At 37.3% G+C, this 21,656-nt stretch overlaps 1 protein-coding gene across 2 annotated transcripts in view; it reads right to left on the minus strand.

Moving 5' to 3' along the window:
* Positions 1–16,565, minus strand: part of LOC126355399 (phospholipase ABHD3) — an 85,026-nt gene extending 68,461 nt beyond the window's left edge. Inside the window, exons 1-4 of one of the 2 annotated variants that reach the window (XR_007565500.1) lie at positions 15,408–15,925; positions 15,156–15,325; positions 13,364–13,574; positions 137–249 (exon numbers count right to left, since the gene is read on the minus strand). Coding sequence is in view for 1 of the 2 variants with exons in the window: in XM_050005700.1 (XP_049861657.1) it covers positions 137–249; positions 13,364–13,574; positions 15,156–15,325; positions 15,408–15,518 (605 nt within the window). In the remaining variant the exon portion in view is untranslated. Of the gene's footprint in view, positions 1–136; positions 250–13,363; positions 13,575–15,155; positions 15,326–15,407 lie in introns of both variants that reach the window. The other variant, XM_050005700.1, reaches the window with a different exon arrangement.
* Positions 16,566–21,656: the final 5,091 nt, after the last annotated feature.

Raw genomic sequence — 21,656 nt, forward strand, 5'->3', positions numbered from 1 at the left:
ACTTGGACAACTGGACGATTATTTCACATGAATAAAAATCACCTCCAGTAGTATACGCAGAGCTACAGATTTAAGAAATTGCCTTATTAGCTATGTAAATTTTTTTGCTATGAGAATTTGAAGACACTGCTCTTACCCGCCCATTGATATACCCGTTGCTGCTAAAGGAACATTTGGATTGAGAGTCTGCACATGATGAATAACAGCTGACAGATCTTCACAGTTCGCAGCACAGTATGTTCGAGGTGTCTGGAAGATACAAACATAACCGGACTATGAAAGAATTTTTAAAAGTTCAGACTATATACTCATGATTCGGGGAACTGAAAGCAAACATTTGACTATTTCAAGAACTCTTGTCGAGTGATTAGAATAATAGTTAGATTGTATGGCCAACAGGCAATATTTAAGCAGATTTTATAGCAACCATCATTCCCTTATTTTCCCTTGACAAATAAGGAATCTATTGTATAAATAGCTCTAATCTTGGAAATCCAGAATCATGATACTTGCTAAATATCTTGAATTACATCTAAACAAAACTACATTTGGTCTGGTTATTTATGGAAATGGAGAATAAATATCTGAGCATTTACATATATTTGATACATTACCTGTGCTTGGGCCACATTGAACTTTATTGTTATGTGGTGATCATACCTATCTGTGCAACATTTGTCAACAGAAACAATCATCAGTGTCAGGTGACTATGAGAAAAGCTGTGTGAATATGCTCTACAGTGCATGTTCAGTATAATTAGGCAGAATTCTTGACCAACTACACTTATTAAATTAATAGAATAATATTCCAAATTTGTTACAAACACTGTTTCCACACTGTTTTGCACACAGTTAATATATGTAACTATTATTTTTAATAAGAGTTAAGCTCCTAGCAGGCACATTGTCTATTTTAAAGCTCGCAGTACAGATTTTTAGAACTGTAATCACTTACATTTTTTACCACAAACCTCAACTCTTCACTACAGAAAAGTCTGTATTTCACTGAGCATGATAACAATTTTGATACAGAATCTCTCAACTTCTCTGGTAGCAAGGTTCGTTCAAGCACTGTATGAAATAGCAATTAGTTTCCAACTGTACTACAACAGCCCATCAGGGGAAATCAGAGTGTCATCCAAACATTTTGCCAGAAAATGAACATACTAACCAGAAACATGCGCATTAGTCAGAGGTTGTTTCACAACTGGATCCTGGTGACGACTGTCCTATTAGCAGGTTGAGGCACAAGGCTGACCATATCAGGAAATATATATGCTGGTTTGACCTTGTTTAAACATAATGCTGTGGTCTTGTCATGTAATAACACTGTACTCTGCCTCTTCTTTTCACTATCTGGTGAGAGCCAGTATATGGTGGCTAAAATGCTGGTTAAACACCATCTACTCAAAACACTACAAAGGGCACAATTTTGCAAGTCCTGATGAATGAATATAAGTGTGGAACTATGTCTGGAGATCAGTTAAGACCAAATGTAAGCAATATGGACATGCAGATGTGCACCAAAATCTGACAGGTTAACATCAATGGCTGTGTGTGTTAGCATCAATGGCTGTGTGGCAATCACATTGACAAATTCACCAGGCAAGCGCAGTGGCTCATTACAAAATCAGTTCAGCTGCAAAAGTACTGAAACTGACTTTATACATTGCACAAAGGCAAACAGAACAATCTGAAGTACTGTTGTCCAATGAGTCATACAGCACCTTAAAGCAGTCATAAGAGTACAATGACATTGCTGAATCATGCCATGGCTTGATTGTCGCTTGTGGTACAATGATGGTTGGTACCACAAAACTCGAGAAATACCTCTGAATCAAACTGCCGATCATGATAGCTGAAGTGAGAAAACCAATTTGACATAAAAGGTACGAACAGTGTCTCTACTGTAATGTCTGCAACTGGCATCATTTCTGACCAGCATGCGACATGGTCTGTCATTGTCAATAAAATAATAGGAATATAGGAATTGCCTATCAGAAGGTGGCAGTGGACCGAATATATCTATGAATACATGAGCAAAACCCATAATAGTATTTGGAAAATTGCCTACATGCACATGTATGTGGTGCATTACTTTGTGTTGACAGGCAAAGCCTGCATGGGCCCTCATGTCGGACCTTCTGAACACCAGGCAGCACAAAATGCTCAGTGACCAAATGTGTTGATTCTCTACCTTTAGAGTGAATATGATTATGCAGGCTGCCAAAGGTATGACATCGAAATTCGGTTAAAGGGAACAGTTGAGGCTTTCCAGTGGATACATCACAATGGAGTTGCACTGTTAGAACCCCACACAGAAGACATGCTTTGTTGGTGCTCCACATTTTTTGCATTTTTTTACCGAGATAAATTGATGGTGCATGTTCATCTTTGGCACGTTACAGTAGAAGTTGTCTCACATTCAACTAAGCAAAAAATCCAAAACTGTCTTTAGTGTGAGACTGCATGTGCCAGGTAGCTTAAATCGAAATCCTAAGATTCTAATAATTTACTGTTTGTATTGCTTTTGCATAATATTTTATTGTGTAAAACCTTGTGTAAGTCCTGATTATATAGTGTGCTTTTTCAAACATTTGCTAGTGCTGCAAGAACTTCATATTATGTCATAAATTCTAAATTTAATTTTTGTTTTTTAGGAAATTTTGGCCACATTGTCCTTATTTGTGAACAGTTGTTCCCTAATTTAATTGTACAGTGTACATTTAAAGTATACCTTCAAGATTCATCGATTCTGCTCAGTTATTGACAAAATAAACAGATTAACTTAAAAAATCTACTCACCAAGCACTGGCAGGGGAACAAGACATACAAAAGGGTTTATTTAACTTTTACAGGCTTTCGAAGCCAGTGGCTCCTCCTCCTTGCACAAGAGTTGAAGGGGATGGAAGAGGGGGGAAGGAAAATGACTCAACAGCCAGAATGATATTTTCACTCTGCAGTGGAGTGTGTGCTGATGTGAAACTTCCTGGCAGATTAAAACTGTATGCCGACCGAGACTCGAACTCGGGACCTTTGCCTGTCGCGGGCAAGTGCTCTACCATCTGAGCTACCGAAGCACGACTCACACCCAGTCCTCACAGCTTTACTTCTGCTTCCAAACTTTACAGGAGCTCTCCTGCGAGGGAGATACAGTTCAGAAAAGTCACCCAGAACACTGGGTCAGGGGAGACTAACCAGACGGGATGAGAAGGAAAGACTGATGCTTTACTCTCCTGAACTGGGGTTCTGGGTGACTTTTCAGAACTATACCAATTTCCCTGAAACTTTCCAGTCTTTTTCCTTCATCCTTCTTCCTTCCCTTTCAACTCTTCTGCCAGAAGAAGGAGCCACTGGCTCTGAAAGCTTATAAAAGTTAAAACATTTTGTGTGTGTGTTTCCTTGCCACCGCTTTCTGGGTAGATTTTTTATCCATACATTTGTACAGTTTTAGTAGTAGTCTCTCTGCACAAATAAATCTTTCTCTCAAAATTTCATTGAATATCAATACAAATAAACACACATTTCTGAGAATTTTTGAAAGCTATGAGTGTTGTGCATAGCATATTTCTTAGTAAAAGAGACTTTGTGATATACAGTTACCATAGCATATATTATAACTAACATATCAGGGTTACATTCAGATTTCTTTTAATGGGGTACATTTTCTGCATTTTTGTACATTAATGCTATTTTCAAGTTTGTTAATGACTATAACCTGTGAAATGGTTCAGGAAATTAGCAAATTTTATGCCAACGTTTTCTATGTCATAAAATATCTCTTTTCCGTTGTTAATCACTTCAGTCTTTATAGGCAACTGGTGATGTTAGTAGCATATAGGACCATGTATTCAAATAGAATCAGCAAGCTTAATTTTCTGTTCTGTAAAATATTGCACCATACAAAATGCAGTCCCACTATATATGCTGTTCTTGAGCATGGAATGAGTTAGTCTACATTTGTAAGCAGCTGGAAATTTTCTGGACTAATTTCAAGCATTTGTATGCTTCTAAGAAAGGATATGTTGGGAGGGTTACCAAGAATCATGTAGGAGAGGTACCTCAAGTACAGTGGATGCTGCCTATATAGCAAATACAGGAAGGTGTGCCTTTGACTTGCATGCAAATGGTAGGTCTCTGGTGCCCTATGCATTGGAGACAGGGACCGGGGAGAACTCTGGGTGTTAAACCCATTCCCCTCAGGTCAACGAATCTGAGGTGCTGCCTTCCACTGAAACTGAGGCAGTGAGAATCACTTCACCTGATGGGGAACATGTTAACTTCCATGTCAAGGGAAGGCAAAAGCTAGAGGGAATTTATTGGCTACAGCTTAAACATCCTGTGAATAATGGAACCTCTTAGAGAAATGGCAGCAAGGGTCAGAAAGGAACACATTGTGCACTGAGTGTGTATACCTATTTAACATTAGGCATCCCAATGTTTGGATGGCATTTGACATGAGCATGGACAGTTAAAATCAGTGCTAAGTAACCCAGAAAAAGAAAGCCAAAATTAGTAGTTGTAGGCCACGTAAGTAAACTCTTATAGTTGTGTTTGTAGACAAGTGCTGCAAATCTGGTGACAACAATAAGAAGCCACATTTTGTAACCTGGCTATGCCTGTAACAGAAAGGTCGACCTTCCTGCTGCAGGTATAGTCATGAGCACTACATGTTGCTTCTTGCTGTTTTCACTGGTTTTGCGACACTGTTCTACAAAAGTGACTTGCAGAGCTCAGTTACCCAGCCTATAACAAATAATTTTGGTTGTCTTTTTGTGGGTTACCACCAATTATAACTGGCAATGCTAATGTCAAGTGCCATCTGAAATTTGGGAAACAATACCAATTCAATGGCCTAATGGTAAATTAGCTAAATTTTTCAACTTCAAATGCAATTAAAATATCAAGAAATGGGTAATGTATAATCTTAGAATGAAGGATTATTGACATCTAATGCAGTTGAATGAAAGACTTTTGAAGTGTCTTCGACAAACTCAAATCCCCTGAGACAGAAGTTACGAGCAAGACTGAGCACAACCCGGTATCAAGAGTGAGCATTAACTTACAATTGGATCCTTTTATCAACCACCAGACACACCCCCCGTTGTTACTGAAAACTTTTAGAAGACAACTTCAATTCACTAATGCACGAGTTCCTCTAACATACTTCTGTTACCATCATACTGTTGTGATCAATGGAGGAAACTTTAACCATCCATCAATCAATTTGAAGAATTACTGTTTCTTATGTGAGAGAGGTCTGCCTCTGTAGCCGAGTGGTCAACGCAACAGACCCTCATGTGGGGGGCTTGGGTTCAATTCCCAATATGACTAGGGATTTTTCCCTGGTGGTAGAAGTGCACCAGGGAGCAGTCTGACTTGTGGTGCCAACTGAGGAGCTACCTGATTGAGAGGTAGCAATTCCAAGGTCAGAACATGGACAATGGCCAGGAGTGTGGTGTGCTGATCCCATGCACCTCCATACCACGTCCAATGATGAGCAACTGAGGATGACAGGTTTGTTAGTTGACTATTACTTGTCTTCAGAGCCTGATCAAGGGGTTCCCTTTTTTCTTTTATGTGAGACAGCAATACTAACAGCTTCTTTGAAAACTCCCTAGAATACATACTTTGAAACACCACTCACAATGGAAATATTTTAGATCTAATTACAGGAAACACACTTGACGGCAATGAGGATGGCTACACTGAAACTAGTATCAGTGACCATGAGAGGTTGTTGCAACAATGATTACCAAAGTGCAAAGGAAATTAAAACAAGCTGGAAGATTTATATGTTCAATAAACTACATAAAGAGGCAGTGGTATTATCTCTCAGTGAGGAACTTGAAACATTTAGCTCTGGCAGAAGCATGAAGAAGAACTATGCCTGAAGTTTAAAATATTAGTTAATTATGCTATCAATAGATCTGTACCTAGAAAGTCAGTTAATGATGGAGGGACCCTGCATGGGATGCAGTCATTATAAAGAAAGGAGACTACTGCATATTATATATAAAACAAAGCATGCAGTTGTAGACAGGGAGATGCTGAAGGAAACATGTTTGGTAATCAAGAGGGCAATGCATGAAGACTTCAAAATCCACTGTAGCAGTATATTATCAAAAAATTTCTCATAAAACCTGAATAAATTCTGTTCATATGTAAACGTTCTTAGTTGCTCACATGTCAGTGTACAGACATTCACAGACAAGATGGGAACTGAAACTGAGGTTTGCAAAATGCTAAACTCTATTTTCAAATGTGCTCTTACAAAGGAAAATTTTGGAGTACTGCCTCGGTTTAATTCTAGTACCACTGCAAAGATGAGTGAAATAGATATTAGTGTCAGTGGCATTGAGAACAGTTGAAACAGTTAAAACTGAACAAAGCTCCAATGCCTCATGGAATTTCTATCAGATTCTGTAGCACACTTGATGCCAAGTTAGCTCCTCTTTTAACCATAATATATCATACATACTTAGAACAAAAAGTCATGTTCAGTGGTTATAAGAAAGTACAGGTCACAACCATCTACAAGAAGGGCAGCAGGAGTGAACTATTATTGACATCCATTTGTTGCAGAATCTTAGAACACATTCAGAGTTCAAATGTAATCAAGTATCTTGAACAGAATGATGTCCTCCATGCCTATCAGCAAGGATTCCAAAATAATGGATAAACTGAAACCCATTTGCACTTTTCTCACATGAAATCCTGAAAGCCACAGGTTAAGGCAGTGAGGGAGATGCAGTATTCCTCGATTTTCAAAAGGCATCTCACTCAGCATGGCATGACACTCACACTTATTATGTGTGTAAAACAACATTTGTGTCTGGATTGTTGAGTTTTGGTGCAGTTCACATAGTATGTTCTCTTAGATGGAGAGTTATCGACAGATGTATAAGTAACATCATGTGTGCCCCGGGGAAGTGTGATGGGGCCCTTGCAGTTCATGTTATATATTAATGACCTTGCAGACAACATTAACAGTAACCTCAGACTTTTTGTGGATGATGCATTTATCTTCAGTGACACACTGTCTGCAAAAAGCTGCTCAAATATTCATTCAAATCTTGATTTGATTTCAAAGTGGCAATTTGCCTTTAATGTTCACAAAAGCAAAATTTTGCACTGTACGAAACAAGAAAGCTGTAGCACCCAGTGACTACAATATCAACAAGTCTCAGTTGGAATCATACAAATATATGAGTGTAACAAAATGTAGGAATATGAAATGGAGCAATAACAAGCTGAGTCATAGGTAAATGAGATGACAGAGTTAGAACCACTTGTAAAATACCAGGGAAAAGCGATCAGTCTACAAAAGAGATTGCTTACAAAGTACAAATGCAACCTGTCTTAGAATACTGCTCAAGAGTGTGGGAGCCGTATCAAATAGGTCTAACAGGACACAATGAAATTATACAAAGAAGAGCAGCAAGTCTGATAGCACTGCCATCTCATCGGCAAACCTGAGAGTTTTTATTTTTTCTCTCCGAATTTAATACCCATTCCAAATTTATCTTTGATTTTTGTTACTGCTTATTTAGGGGACAGACTGAATTACTTAGCGAAAGGTTAAAACTCTGCATAGCTCCCTGCTCAACTACCACTTCCCTTTCATGTCCTTCAAATTATTTCTACAGAACTCACACTGATTTTCCCAGAGATCATCTTTCTTCCAACTTTTCCATTCTCCTGTAAACAATTCATGTTAGTATTTTGCAACCATGATTTAAATTGATGGTTTGATAGTATTTACTATAGTCAGCACCTGCCTTCTTTGTTCCTGAAGTCTTATGGTATATCATCTGTCTCATATTTTGCACACAGTTACAATAACTTTGTCTTGGCTGGCCCTTCCAAGTATCACACTAATTCTGAGGGAATGTCATCTACTCCAGGGGTACTGTTTTCACTTTGAGCTTTCAGTGCTCTGTCAAATCCTCCTTGCAGTAACATATCTCCCATCTCATCTTTACCTCTTTCTCCTTTATTTTCTATGATACTGTCATTATGTTCTTTTCCTTACATAGACCCTCGACACATTTCTTCCATCTTTCAACTTTCCCGCCATAGCTTAGTATTGACTTGCCACCTGAGCTGCAGCTATTTGTACAGCTGCATCTCTCTCCTTCAAATGTGTCTCTAATTTATCTACAGTTGGTGTCTATCTTTCCCCTAGTCATGAATGCTTCTACATCCTTGTATTTTTCCTATGGCCATACCTGCTTAGCCATTTTGCACTTTGAGTCTCATTTTTGTAGACATCCATATTCCCTGTTGTCTGCTTCATTAGTTGCATTTTTATATTTTCTCCATTCATCAATTAAATTCAATTATCTCCCGTGTAGTCCAGGGATTTCTATTATGTTTTGTCTTTTCATCAAGAGGTACTTAGGCTATCTTCTGTATTTCATCTCTCAAAGTAACTCATTAGTCTTATTGCATCTCTTTCCCTCATTTCAGTTCAATGTCGCCTTTATGCTCCTCCGGAAACTCAACCTCTGGTTCCTCCAATTTTTCTCATCTCCTTAATTTCCTATCTCTCGGATATTTCTTCAGTTTTAATTTGCAGTTCAGTTCATAATGAGCAAATTATGACCAGAATCCACACCTATCCCAGAAAATGTCTTACAGTTAAAATCTGATTTTGAAATCTCTGTCTTGCCTCTAAACAATCAATCCAAAAATCTTCGAGGGTCTCCAGTTCTCTTCCATGAATACAGCCAACCTCCATTCACGAGTTTTCTTGAGCCAAGTGTTCACAATGATTAAATTATGCCTTCATTTATTACTATTCTTAAACCAAGTGTTAGTGATGATTAAAATTATGCCCTGAGTAAAACAGATATTCCCTATGTTTGCAGACTAAATAATCTTGTTGGAGATTGCTCCCACAAACTAGCAGCATCTTGTGCTGCACTTATTTTGCAGAGCTTGCCAATACACAGAAAACTGATGAAGAACTGAAGAAATTCTTGCATGATAACTCCTACAGGCTTACAGATATAATCGTTAACATTCCTTGATTTGTCACTCAACTCTGTCTACATCTACATCCACACACTACCAACCACCATTAAATACATGGCATAAGGTACTTCCTATTATAGCTTTTCCATTCAAGTATGGAGTGCAGGAAGAATAATTGCTTAAATACCTCTGTGCACTATGTAACTAATCTAGTCCTGTTTTCAGGATCCCTACAGGAGCAATACATTTGGGTTCTTACTGTATTCCTGGATTCATCACTTAAAGTTGGTTCTTGAAAAGTTACTAAATTGGCTTTCATGGGACAGTTTGTGTCCATCATCAAGTGTTTATCAGTTCAAGTCTTTCCACATTTCCATGACATTATCCCATGGGTCAAACAAACCTGCGACTATTTGTACATGTTTGGTATCCTCTTAAGTCCTATTTGGTATGGGTCCCACACATTTGAGCAATATTCTAGCATGACTCATTTGTTTACAGAACATCCAATCTCCAGACTGCATTTCCCTAGTATTCAGCCAATTTACTGAAGTCTGCCACCTGCTTACCTACCACTGAGCAAATGTGATCATTCCATTTTATACCTCTACAAATTATTACATGAAGGTATTTGTATGAGTTGACTAATTCCAGATGTGACACTTAAGAGTTTGTCTCAGGAAACTACTTTGACTTGCTTTGTGAAGTGCATGTCTTTACATCTATAAACATTTAAAGCAAGTTTCCAATCCTTGCAGCCTTTGAAATGTTACTGAGGCCCGTCTGGAAATTTGTGCCGTTTTGCATCATCTCAGAAAAATCTGGCATTACTATTACTAATGTCTGCAAGGTAATTAATATACTAAATGAACAGAAAAAATATCCACCAACTTCCTTGGAGCACACATGAAGTTACTTCAACATCTGGGTACAACTTTTCATCCAAGATAATGTGCTATGTAATCCCTACCAAGACATCTTCAACCCAGTCATGAACTTTTCTTGACACTCCATACGATCATACTTTTGATAATAGGCTTATGCGTGGTATTAACTCAAATGCTTTTCGGAAGTCAAAAAATACTGCAGTTACCTGACAGCCTTGATCCATATTTTCAGGATGACATCACAGAAAAGAGCTAGTGCACTTTAACACAAGCGGTGATTTTGGAATCTATGCTGGTTGGTCATTCTGTTGAAGTTACCTCACTACATTTGAGCACGTAATATGTTCTAAGACTCACCAACAACATTTTATTTTATCGATACTGCCTTCCCTCCCGCCACTCTACCACCTTCCTGCTTGTAGCGTGGTTCCGCTATCCCCTTCATTTTAAGTACTGACTATAGCTTTTAGTGTGCAGTTTGTTTACAATATGACGTAAATGACGGGGAGACGATCTAAGGCAGTTGCCTTTCAATGATAAAAATAATCTTTTTCAGCTGAGGATGTCTCTTCTAGTGGCGAGAAACAGCTCGCGACTTTTATTAACAGTTTTCTACAGCCATTGAGGATTTTTCTGTCACAATCACCAAAAACAAATGAACACCAGAAATATTGACTTTCAGGACCACTCCTGCTGTCCATCTTGTAGATGAGGAACCTATGCTTACTTCCAAGCACTGGGCATGATTTTTGATTGAGAAATTTACAGCATATTATTGTTAAAAGAGCAGCTACCTCACCTGCAAGTTCAGTATAAAATCTGATAGGAATTCCATAAGGTCTTGAAACTTCGTTCACTTTTAATGATTTCAGCTGCTTTTCATAGCACCTGACACTAATACCTGCAGTGGTATGAGACTTAAACCGGGGCAATACTTCTGGATTTTCCTTTGTAAAGAACATTTGACATTCACCACATTTTTGTCTGTAGACCTAGGCTTTGTTTTTCACCTATTACTCAGTTGTGTCTTTATCTTTACAGTATCTGTATACTTTAAAGGGTCCCTCCCACAGTTTTCTAGGAGATACACGTCTCTCAAGAACATGGTCAACTATTGTTTTAAACTTGATCCACAGTTCTTATACATGCTCCCCTCCGAATCAAAATGTTTCAAGTTCTTCAGAAAGATAAGACACCACTGCCTTGTTATCTAGCTTGCTGAACATATAAATCTTTCAATATGTTTAGCTGCCCTTTGTCCTTTTAGTAGTTTCAACACGGGCATCCTCAGAGAGTTAAGGTCTGTTTGGTGGGTTCCAAACTATCTGTTCTTCAGAGGACACATGTAGTAATGTTTTGGAGGCTCACTTGTCATGCCAATCACTAACAAAATTATAATCATACCAATTGGTTGATAGATGACTAAAGTCTTTTTAATGATTGCTCTAAGATAGGGGAACGTGTGTACTACTGGCGTGATATTTCTCTAAAGCTTCCATTTGCACCTGTGGGTGAATCTGAGGACCAATAAAAGGATCCAACCATAAGGTTATACACATAGCCTATTTGTACTGAGCTTTGCACAAAATATTTTACATGCAGCTTCAATTTATATCTCAAGGGATTTTAGTTCCTTGTCTACTGCAACAAGTACACCATCTCCAGTTTACATTCGTCAATTCTTTGAACATATGGTTAAATTTTCCTCAGAAATCTCAATGCTATCAATTTGGTTTTGAAAGCCTTTCTTTGCCTAGTATTATGTGAGTCCAACTGCTTTTTAGGATGTCTTTAAACTATGGCACTTCATTGTGAATGCTTTGATCGTTTACTATTAGAATTTTAATATTAATATTCTCACCTGCGGGAGGGGGCTGGGGGAGGGAGGAAATGGCAGGGGGCATTTCAATGCATCTACACAGATATTTTAGTGTATCCTACAGCTATTGTAGTCTTGAACTGGACACAAAGTCATCTAATAAAAAAAAAAAAAAAAAAAAAAACTCTTGTGTACACACTGTCAGTCTCTGATATGTAGTGCACACCATCTGATTTAGAAGGACTGTACAAGTTTAGGTCATTGCTGCCTAGGTAGTAACAGAATCTTCAGAGTCTGTGATGGAAACCTTCCACTTAATTCAGAACTGTGGGGACATTATCACTGCTGGTAACAATGATGCAGATTATGAGTAATATCTTCTCAACCTCCTCTGCATGTTGCTGGAATAACTGAAGTATGACCTCAGAGCCCAGACAACAAGCACCAATTGTTCCAAAAAGATGTCACAATATGCTACTGATTTGTATCTTGTTTTCTCAATGGGTACCATTATTCTCTGAACATCTGAACTGCCGATGATTAACAGACCACTATCCTTTCCTGCTCATCTCCCCATGAAACAGGGCACAGCCTGTTTCCCAACAACTGATGTGTGTGTCTCTGGCTCAGTTTCAGTTGAAGACAGCACATGGAACTTGTTCATTAGGGGGCCGGCTGTGACAGCCTGAGTTCTCTTTGGTTCCTGTTTCCCCTGTACGGGGGTGGGGTTCTTCGCCTGTTACTGACATAGCACTCACATCCAAGTGGACAAGTACTAGTAAACCCTGTGCTTCCTGCAGAGGAGAAAGCATCTGAGAGGACAGTACTTGAGGTACACACACACACACACACACACACACACACACACACACACACACACACACACACACACACACACACACACACACACACAACCATTTGTAGCAGCTTCCAATTGTTTTACTGTAGTCAGGGCAATTTCCAGCTACTTGGGAACATCAAATAACTCATCCTCAGCCTGACAAAAGCAAACAGAGTGGGAATGCATTGTAGCTGGTGCTATATTTTACAGAACAGTAAACAAATGGTTTTAAAGTCAGCTTGTTGATCCTATTTTAATTTGTTGGTCCAATATGCAAGTGTTACCAACTACCTTGAAGCCCTAAAGTTATTAACAGCCACTTCTGTAACTAATATTGTTGGTCAATTTATATTTCCTGAGTTAGCTCAGCTATGTATTAAAGGCTTCTTCTGCACTTTACACTGACCCATTAAAACAAATTACTTCTTAACTGGCATTCATCCAATTAAAAAAAAATTATACATGTTGCCAAAATAATTTTGCTATAATTATAATAATAAAGTGGTAAAGTAATGAAAAATGTCAACGAACATAAGGATCACTTTCACCGAAGACCTAAATTCTTGTTTAAAAAAAAATTTATATAGTGACATCACCAAATAAAGATGATATCTTTGACAATGCCACACCTGCCTGTGCATGTGTTATTCCCCATTTACTTAAATAAATAAATGCACCTTGCACTTAAATATTTATTCTCTTCAATGCCAATCACCAACAATTCTTTTTATAAAATAAAATATTTCTTTGCTAACATTGTTGGTAACAACTGTCTGATTTGAGGGTAAAACTGAGATATGAATGTGTGCCACATCAGTGGTTACAACTGAAACCTACCTTCAGTGATATACCTCCAAGACCCCGGTTATTGAACACAACTACACGCAACCCAAGTTTGTTTGCAGCTCTAACAAGTGTTTTGACATAATCTGCTTGACTAGCTCCGGTTAAACCAGGAAGGATAATAACAATTGGTGACTTAGGGGCACAGCCATCCTCCAGCCAGTCCAAGGCCACTTGTCCACCATCACTAAGCCTCAATATTTCTCTGTAAAGAGAAACAAAGCCAATAATACAACATGATGATATGTATAAATTATTTAAAATCAAGTCTTATTTTTCATGGTGTGTGTCTTATCATCAAGGGAACAAGAAATACAATTATAATGCTTAAACTGAAGCTTTGTGAACTGTAGGTGTTTATAGTAACTAGTAAAAACTAACCAAGTAAAAATTAAGTTTGAGAATACAAACTGTCAATCTCTAAAGTCTCTTCAACAAATAACCCAGAAGGAATTTGATTCACAAAGTTCGAAATGACGATTCAATTAACATTTTTTTACTATGTGAAAAAGGAGGTGGTTGTTAAATGAAAATTAATGACACCCTAAAAGAAGAGTTATTGAACTCAAAAGGAATACGTCTGAAATAATCTAATTCTGTGTGTGATCCGACAACGATACCATTTAAAAATTTATATATACTGAGCAGTCAGTCTAAATGAACTGATTTGAATCTACAAATAACCCGTTTTCTTCGTGTTTTATCACACATATGCCCATTTATCAATTACGACACTTATAATACCTATGGAATGAATGATATGTTAAGTATCAGTTAGGCTCAGGCTCAAGTGGTCTTCATTGAAACAACCCTTACAATAACAGATGAGAGACCTCAAGATGATAATGGCTGAAGTTGGCAGCATGACAGCTGAATCATTAGTGCATCTAGTCTTGTAGAGTGTGGCCATAAAACCTCTGTAGACTTTTAAGACTACAGAGTGAACCCACTTGCACTGTTAATAGTTTATGTATCACATATGTGCATAACAGGTCTACGTATCAAAACACTCATCAGAGATGGGCCCACTATCACACTTGAATTTATCTTGAAGTTTTGTTTTTATGACACATGCATAAAATACAGCAAAGAGCAATTAACTATGGTGTGAATGTAAAAGTTATGCTGTGATACATGTCAAACTGCTGACAGTCTATATAGCATTCACATTCATTGGCTGCACCAACTAACACCCTTCCCTTTAAACTTAGATGTTGGGCTGCACCACTGATCAGTTTGTTGCCACACTCAAGATTTAAGATGGGTGGGGCCGGCAGTATCACACTCAGGTCAGAAATAGGATAGAGCACACCATGGATGACAAATATGTGTAATTTATACAATAAATTCGAAGTTACACACAAAAATTGTAAATAAAAAGTCACTTTCAGTCTTTGTACATATGATTAGTGTTCAGAAGCACCAACATCTCTTCAATGGTTCGGTAGTTTCAAAAATTTTATACCATGTGATCTTTACTAATGACACTACAAAAAATTAACTTCACTCTAAACTGTGCACGCTCTTATGTATCGAAACGTACATCGTATCTGCTTTTACCGTGGGTAATCGTCAGTCTTTAGGACCTACGCCAAGACAATGTCTCGCTTTGCAACAATGTAGGTCATTCTATGCAGTAACTTCAGCCCAACAGCTAAAGCGTTAAATAAAGTATATATGTTACAAAACGTTTAAAGTAGCCCTAAACTCTGTAGGTGTTAATGACATGATATATAATGGAATTACGATCAGCTGTGAGAACGCAAAAATTGAAATATTGGCTCACCTTCTGTAGAGAATTTCGGGAAGAAGTTGCGAGCGCAGTAGGCTAGCCAAAACAGTTTGCGCTCGCGATTCGAAACACCATAATGTAGGCCAGAATTTTTCCTTCAATATAGGAACGTTATCTTCCAAAAATTGTCTGAACTTGCCGGGAGCACACGCTATGGTTGGTAGCTATATATTTTAAAAAAAAATCAGATTTGTTTTAAAACTACACTTTTCGAAAAATCGCTAGTATACCTTTCATTAAACTTACTTTCACGGCATCGCGCAAGTAATATAAGAAGAACACTGTCCCAAAGCAGGCGCCCACATACCACCTTGGGACAACAGACAAGATATCTAACGGTGTCAGCATCCACTCCATATCAAATGTTACGATCACCAATCGCCAACTAACCACCGGTCTGTAGAGCGTCTCTCCACTAAATTACGGCGCTGTTGCTGACACCGCGCGTAGCGGCTGAGTGGAACTAGATAAAACGTCGCTGCTATCGCCGATGTGTAAAGCGTCCTGTTTTATTATTTTGTGAATGGGGTGTCCTTGGCAGTTAATACATTCGGACGGGAAATTGATGTCATCATGCCGTTCAATGCTTGGATTCAAGAATAAAGTGCCAGACCATTATATTGCTCTTTGTGCGATTCCATGGCGAATTACATCTCATTAATTTCACTCAATGAATTTGTCGATGATTCATCAATTGCGTAATGTGGACAGGTTACGCCCCTACTTGACATATCCGACAAAGAGAATAGAAACACATGCCAAAGATATACAAGTCAAGCCGACAGACTGGAGACTCCAAAGAGAGAATACCACCTCTTTGCCATTTATGTAAATGTTTGGTTCGACATCAAAAAGAAAATAGGTATTAAGAAAACTGATTTCGGAAAAGTAGTTCCAATGAACTGTTTACATTCGTGATAAATGAACAGAAAAAATACTATTAAAATAATATGCAGAACTGATTTTTCGTAAACTTATTGATGTTATCATCTAAAAAACACAGGTTTCTGATTGCAAAAATGGAAATGTGCAGAAACAGTTATTTGAATTCTAATAGAAGCTATTATAAATGCATTACAAAAAAGAAACGCGTTATATGTCATATTTCTGTAGATGTCTAAAGTTTTCGTCACAACCAGCACTAATTGAAAATCTTGGAAGCTATGAAATGCACGGGCACGCAGCGTAATAAATACAATCAATAGGCAATAGAAACCAATGTATGGCTATAGAGTCTGGAGGCAGAACTCAAATCTAAGCCATTATGTATTTTGTATCTCAAGGTCCACTATTGTTGTCCACTACTGACGTTAGTGAGAAGGAACAAAAAATACTGTATGCTGATGAAATGACATTAGTAAATATAGAAAATATCAAAACACGCTGGAAAAAAGCGTGTTTGTTTCTATAAATAACACTGTGCAGTGGCTCTTATAGAATGACTTCATTAAAAATAATTGAGTCGATCACAAGGCACAGGCCATGACGTACACAAAGAGAGAAAAGGAGGTTCACATAGATACATTCATATTTGAAACAAAACTGAAAGACGTTATTTCTTGGTAATTATATTTGGCAATAAGCTCCAATGGAGACCAAACATATATGATGTATGCCATAAATTAATCACTATAATTTTTATTACATAATACTTTGCACATTATTTCTACAAACACGTTCGATGCACTTTCAATATGAAATTGCTGTCTGGGCAATCCTAGCAGCAATTACAGAAGTAGAATTTTTGTACTGCACAAACAGGCCTCTATGGCCATCGCGAATAAACAAAATAAATGGATTCAAGCCTTTCATAATTAAAAATATTGACGTTTCCTTCTACCTGCATATACTTTACAGAACAATAATTTAATTAATTAGACGCAACATATTACTAGAAAAAATACAGGTGTTCATTATTACTTTACAAGGAATGGAAGCCAGCAGAGAAGCATACTACATAGATAGAGAGCTGCTGAAAAATGTCCTCAGTACCAAGATGTGCAACTGATGATGTAATGTTCTAAAAGTCTGCAGACAGTAAGTGTGAAAAGATATTCCATTAACTTCTTAACGATTATGCAACATAAAAAATTTTATGCTTATAGATTGTACGTGTCCCATAATACCAAATGATTTTATTACTTGTATGCATATATTTTTATCACCTGAATATAAGTTGCGATCAAAACGTAACAGGAACCTTTTAATTTGAGAGGTTTTGTAAATCCGATTTTCAATTTTTTCTATCTTGTTGGTACACATGCACCCGATGTATGTTTGTATTTTCAGCTGTTTTGAATACTTAATTTATTGTTGATAATCGAAAAGATTGTGCATGTTTTCGATTATTTCTTAAATTTTTACTTTCGAGCAATATGGATCGAAGAATTTCTATTAAATTTTGTTTGAAAAATGAAATAAAGTGCAACACCGTTTTTGAAGCAGTGAGTCGAATGAATGAACTGGAGAGTATACTTCGTATTCGAAATATCGAAGAAAATCCCCAGGTTTTCTTGAATAAAGCGAGTTAGAGAATGCAAGAAAGCTCTCAGTGTGAGTGAGAGGGTGGGGAAGTTAATCAAAACAAAGAACATTCTCCGATTTTGTATAAATTAAATTAGAGGTGCTTCTCGCAAACAGAGAACATTCTCTGTTTTTATAATCGAGCTCTGTAGCATACTTTGAGCTGAGTAAGTTCTGTTGGTGTCTAAGTTATACTAAGTTATTTTAGTAAAAATGACAGAAATTAACTTGCTTGGAAGGCAAAAAAATATATGTGGCCCAAAGAAATTCTTAAGAGGAAACTATAGGATTTTATTTGTGTTTAACAATAAAAACTTTATTTTCCTGGTAAAGTTCCCACAGAAAGTCGTGAGAGAAGAGGGGGGGGGGGCGAACTTTCAAATGAAGTGAGAATTAAAACATTTTTGTTGCTATTTAGCACACCCAAGTTTTCAGATTGATGTAGGTGAAGACTTAGGCATACATTAAACAGCTGTGTCACTGAGATTTTCAGATATTCATCACCATGTTTTTTCACAGCATGATGCATCGTATATTTTGTTATGTTAGAAATAAGTAGGTGAATCAGAAAAATTTTACGGAGCTAAGTGGCGCAGTTGTTAGTACACTGGATTTTAATTAGGGATTACAAGGGTTCAAACCCATGGCTGGACATCCTGATTCAGATTTTCCCAAATTTCCCTAAACATGCCAGGATAGTTCCTTTGCAAGGGCATGCCCGACTTTCTTTCCTAATCTGATGGGACTGATGACCTTGCTGTTTGGTCCCGTCCCCCACATCAACCAACAGACCAGAAAAATTAACAACTTGTTTATGATAAACCTAGCGATACGATACTTGTAACAAACTGTACGGGTGGCCACTTACATACATGATAAGCAAGCAGTCCATTATGCATCATATTTAACCAAAATTGCCTCGTGTTAGAAAACTCTGGCAGAGGTCCAATTTGGAAGTATATGAAAATGTTATGTAATCTTAAGATTTCGTTTGCATAATGTGTTCACCAAACTTTAATAACAAAAAAGTTTGTAGCATATCGGTAACATAGCAAGAAAATGTATTTTCGTAATCTGTAATCGTCTTAATAATTTTTGCCAAATATAACAGTAAAATCGAAATGCATTGCAGCTCTTCTAGAACATACTGATGTCAGTTCCTTGTATATACACTGAAAAGTTTGCCTGTCCTAATGAGTAAAACGGAATGTAACATTATGCGTACATTCTGCGCCAGACACAGCAGACAACACACACCAAGAACCTTCTAAAGAAGGAGAGGAGGTAGTGAGAAGGAACTCCCTCATCAGAGAATATGCTCTGAATTTTTTATTCATATGAAACTGAAAACTTTCTCAGAGGATGTTCTTTTGCTCCGAGACTCTTCTCTGGAAAATGTCCTCTTTTTTTTAATCATATGACCCACTGACTGTAGCATTTAGTTAATCTGCTATAAGTAAAACAAGAGTTTACGATTGGTATAAACGTTTCAAAGAAGGGTCGAGAAGACGTTGAAGATGACTGCAACACTAGACACTCTAGAACATCAATTACTGACGACAATATGGAAGAAGTAAAGAAAATGACTCTGGAAAAACGGCGAATCACTATCAGCGAGGTTGCTAATGATTATGGCATATCCTCAGTTCATACCAAGCAATTTTTTCGAATATTTTGGGCATGAAACGTGTAGCACCAAAGATCGTTCCGAAGTTGTTGAATTACAACAAAAATTAAGTCACATAGACATTGCTCAGGAATTGCTAAATTAAGTCAACAATTATTCAGAACTTCTAAAGAAGGTTATAACAGGTGATGTAACATGGGGATATGGGTATAGCATCGAAACCAAGGCTCAAGTGCCCTAATGGAAATTGTCTGAAGAGTCAAGCCAGAAACGAAATTCGGCAAGTTCGACCACTTGTGAAAGTTCTTCTCACTGCTTTCTTCGATTACAGTGCGATAGTGCACCATGAGTTCTTGCCTTGAGGTTATATGGTCAATATGGAATACCACCTGGAAGTTATACGCCGTTTACGTTAAGCAATGCAAAGGAAACGAGTAAAATTGTGGCTTATCCACTTATAGAAACTGGATCACAACAATGCTCCTGTTCTCACATCAATGCTTGTTCGTGATTTTTTGGCAAAAAACAAAACCATTTTGTTGCCTCAACCACTGTGTTTCCTGACATGGCCCCTTGCATCTCCTTTCTATTCCCAAGGCTGAAGAGAACCCTGAAAGACATCATTTTGCCATCACTGGTGAGACAGAAACAGAATCGCTAAAGGAGCTGAACACAATAACGAAAAGCGAGTTCCAGAAGTGCTTCCAAGATTGGAAAAAGCCCAAAACCTAAACTCCATCCGAACAGGCCATGAAGGCCGAACACTACCAACTAGCCATCATGTTGTCCTCAGCCCATAGGCGTCACTCGATGGGGATATGGAGGTGTATGAGGTCAGCACACCACTGTACCGGCCATAGGTCAGTTTATGAGACCAGAGGCGCTACTTCTCAATCAAGTAGCTCCTCAGTTTACCTCACAGGCCTGATTGCACCCCGCTTACCAACAGTGCTCGGCAGACTGAATGGTTACCCATCCAAGTGCTAGCACAGTTCAACAGCATTTAACTTCAATGATCTGACAGGAACTGGTGATACCACTGCAGTAAGGCTGTTGGAATGGAAAAAGCGCTGGCAAAAGTATATTATATCTGAGGAGGATTACTTTGAAGGGGCAAAGTTGATGCTGGTGAATAAATAAAGATTCTTTAAGAAAAACAAAAATTCCCATTTCTTTTTGATCACACATTGTATACTGTATGCATACTTGTTTATGCGTGTCTGTTCTGTAGTCACCTGAGCTAAATAGTATGTAAATTACTTTATGACTTAAATAAAATTCAAGAGAAAAAAGTTTGTGATGGTACAATCACATTTGACAATTTGATGTTCTATACTGTGCTGTGTCAGCAAAATATAAAGTAATCAAATGAGACCAAACAAAAATGAATCGATCAATCTTTAAAGTCAGTAGTAAATAACATGATAGACTGTTCTGAAACTTGTGTATTTATTATGCACATGAAAACTGTTTAGAAGTAAGTAATATAGTGCAAGGTTTAAAAATTAATAAGTCTCTATCAAAATAGTAAATATGAAGTTTTGAGCTCAAAAGAGTAATCAAGACTCAACTTCATCAGTATTCAGTTTTATGATAATCATCGTTCCTAAAAATGCATATTTATAATGAATATGATTGGTTTCCAGACTAATTTGTGACAGTAATTGAGTGTTAAAACAAGATAACACACTGAAATTACTGAAGTTCCTGTCCACAATTAAGTTTTTTGGGTACATTCAAAACTGAAGCTGAATTAGAGAACATCACTTAATATTGTGTTACTTTTGGCTAGTTGAATGATAACTTATTCAACAGTCATACCAGACATACTAGTTAGAAAGATTTCAATTGTTGTTTTACAGCAAAATTTATCACATTCATTTATATTTGAGATATGAGCAGCCATCTCACATTTAAGTCATCTACCTATACATAAGAGTACATTTGTAAGTGCCCAGTTAACATACAATACAATTCATACAAGGTTAAAAAAGTAATTATTCTACAGCAGCATTGTATATATTGATAGTAAAACATGTTACAGAAACCTGTTAAATTTAGTGCAAAATGAATAGTTTGCATTTATAGTGCTAGGCATAAAAATAATTTCCATATGTATTGTGCATCCTAATTTATTTTTCACAATGTAGTTTTATATTGTGATACAACCACCTATAATTGATTACTTCCAGATATCAGTTAGGAAACTGAAGAATCCTTATATATTCAAAACAAAGTAAAAGAATATATGAGTAACCACTTCTACAATCTCTCATAGTATTTGGAATGAGGTATGTAAAGTCCACACAATGTAAATGTTTATTTTTATTTATTTATTTGTTCTC

The sequence above is a fragment of the Schistocerca gregaria genome, chromosome 1 (assembly GCF_023897955.1).
Source record: "Schistocerca gregaria isolate iqSchGreg1 chromosome 1, iqSchGreg1.2, whole genome shotgun sequence".
In the NCBI taxonomy this organism is placed as follows: domain Eukaryota; kingdom Metazoa; phylum Arthropoda; class Insecta; order Orthoptera; family Acrididae; genus Schistocerca; species Schistocerca gregaria.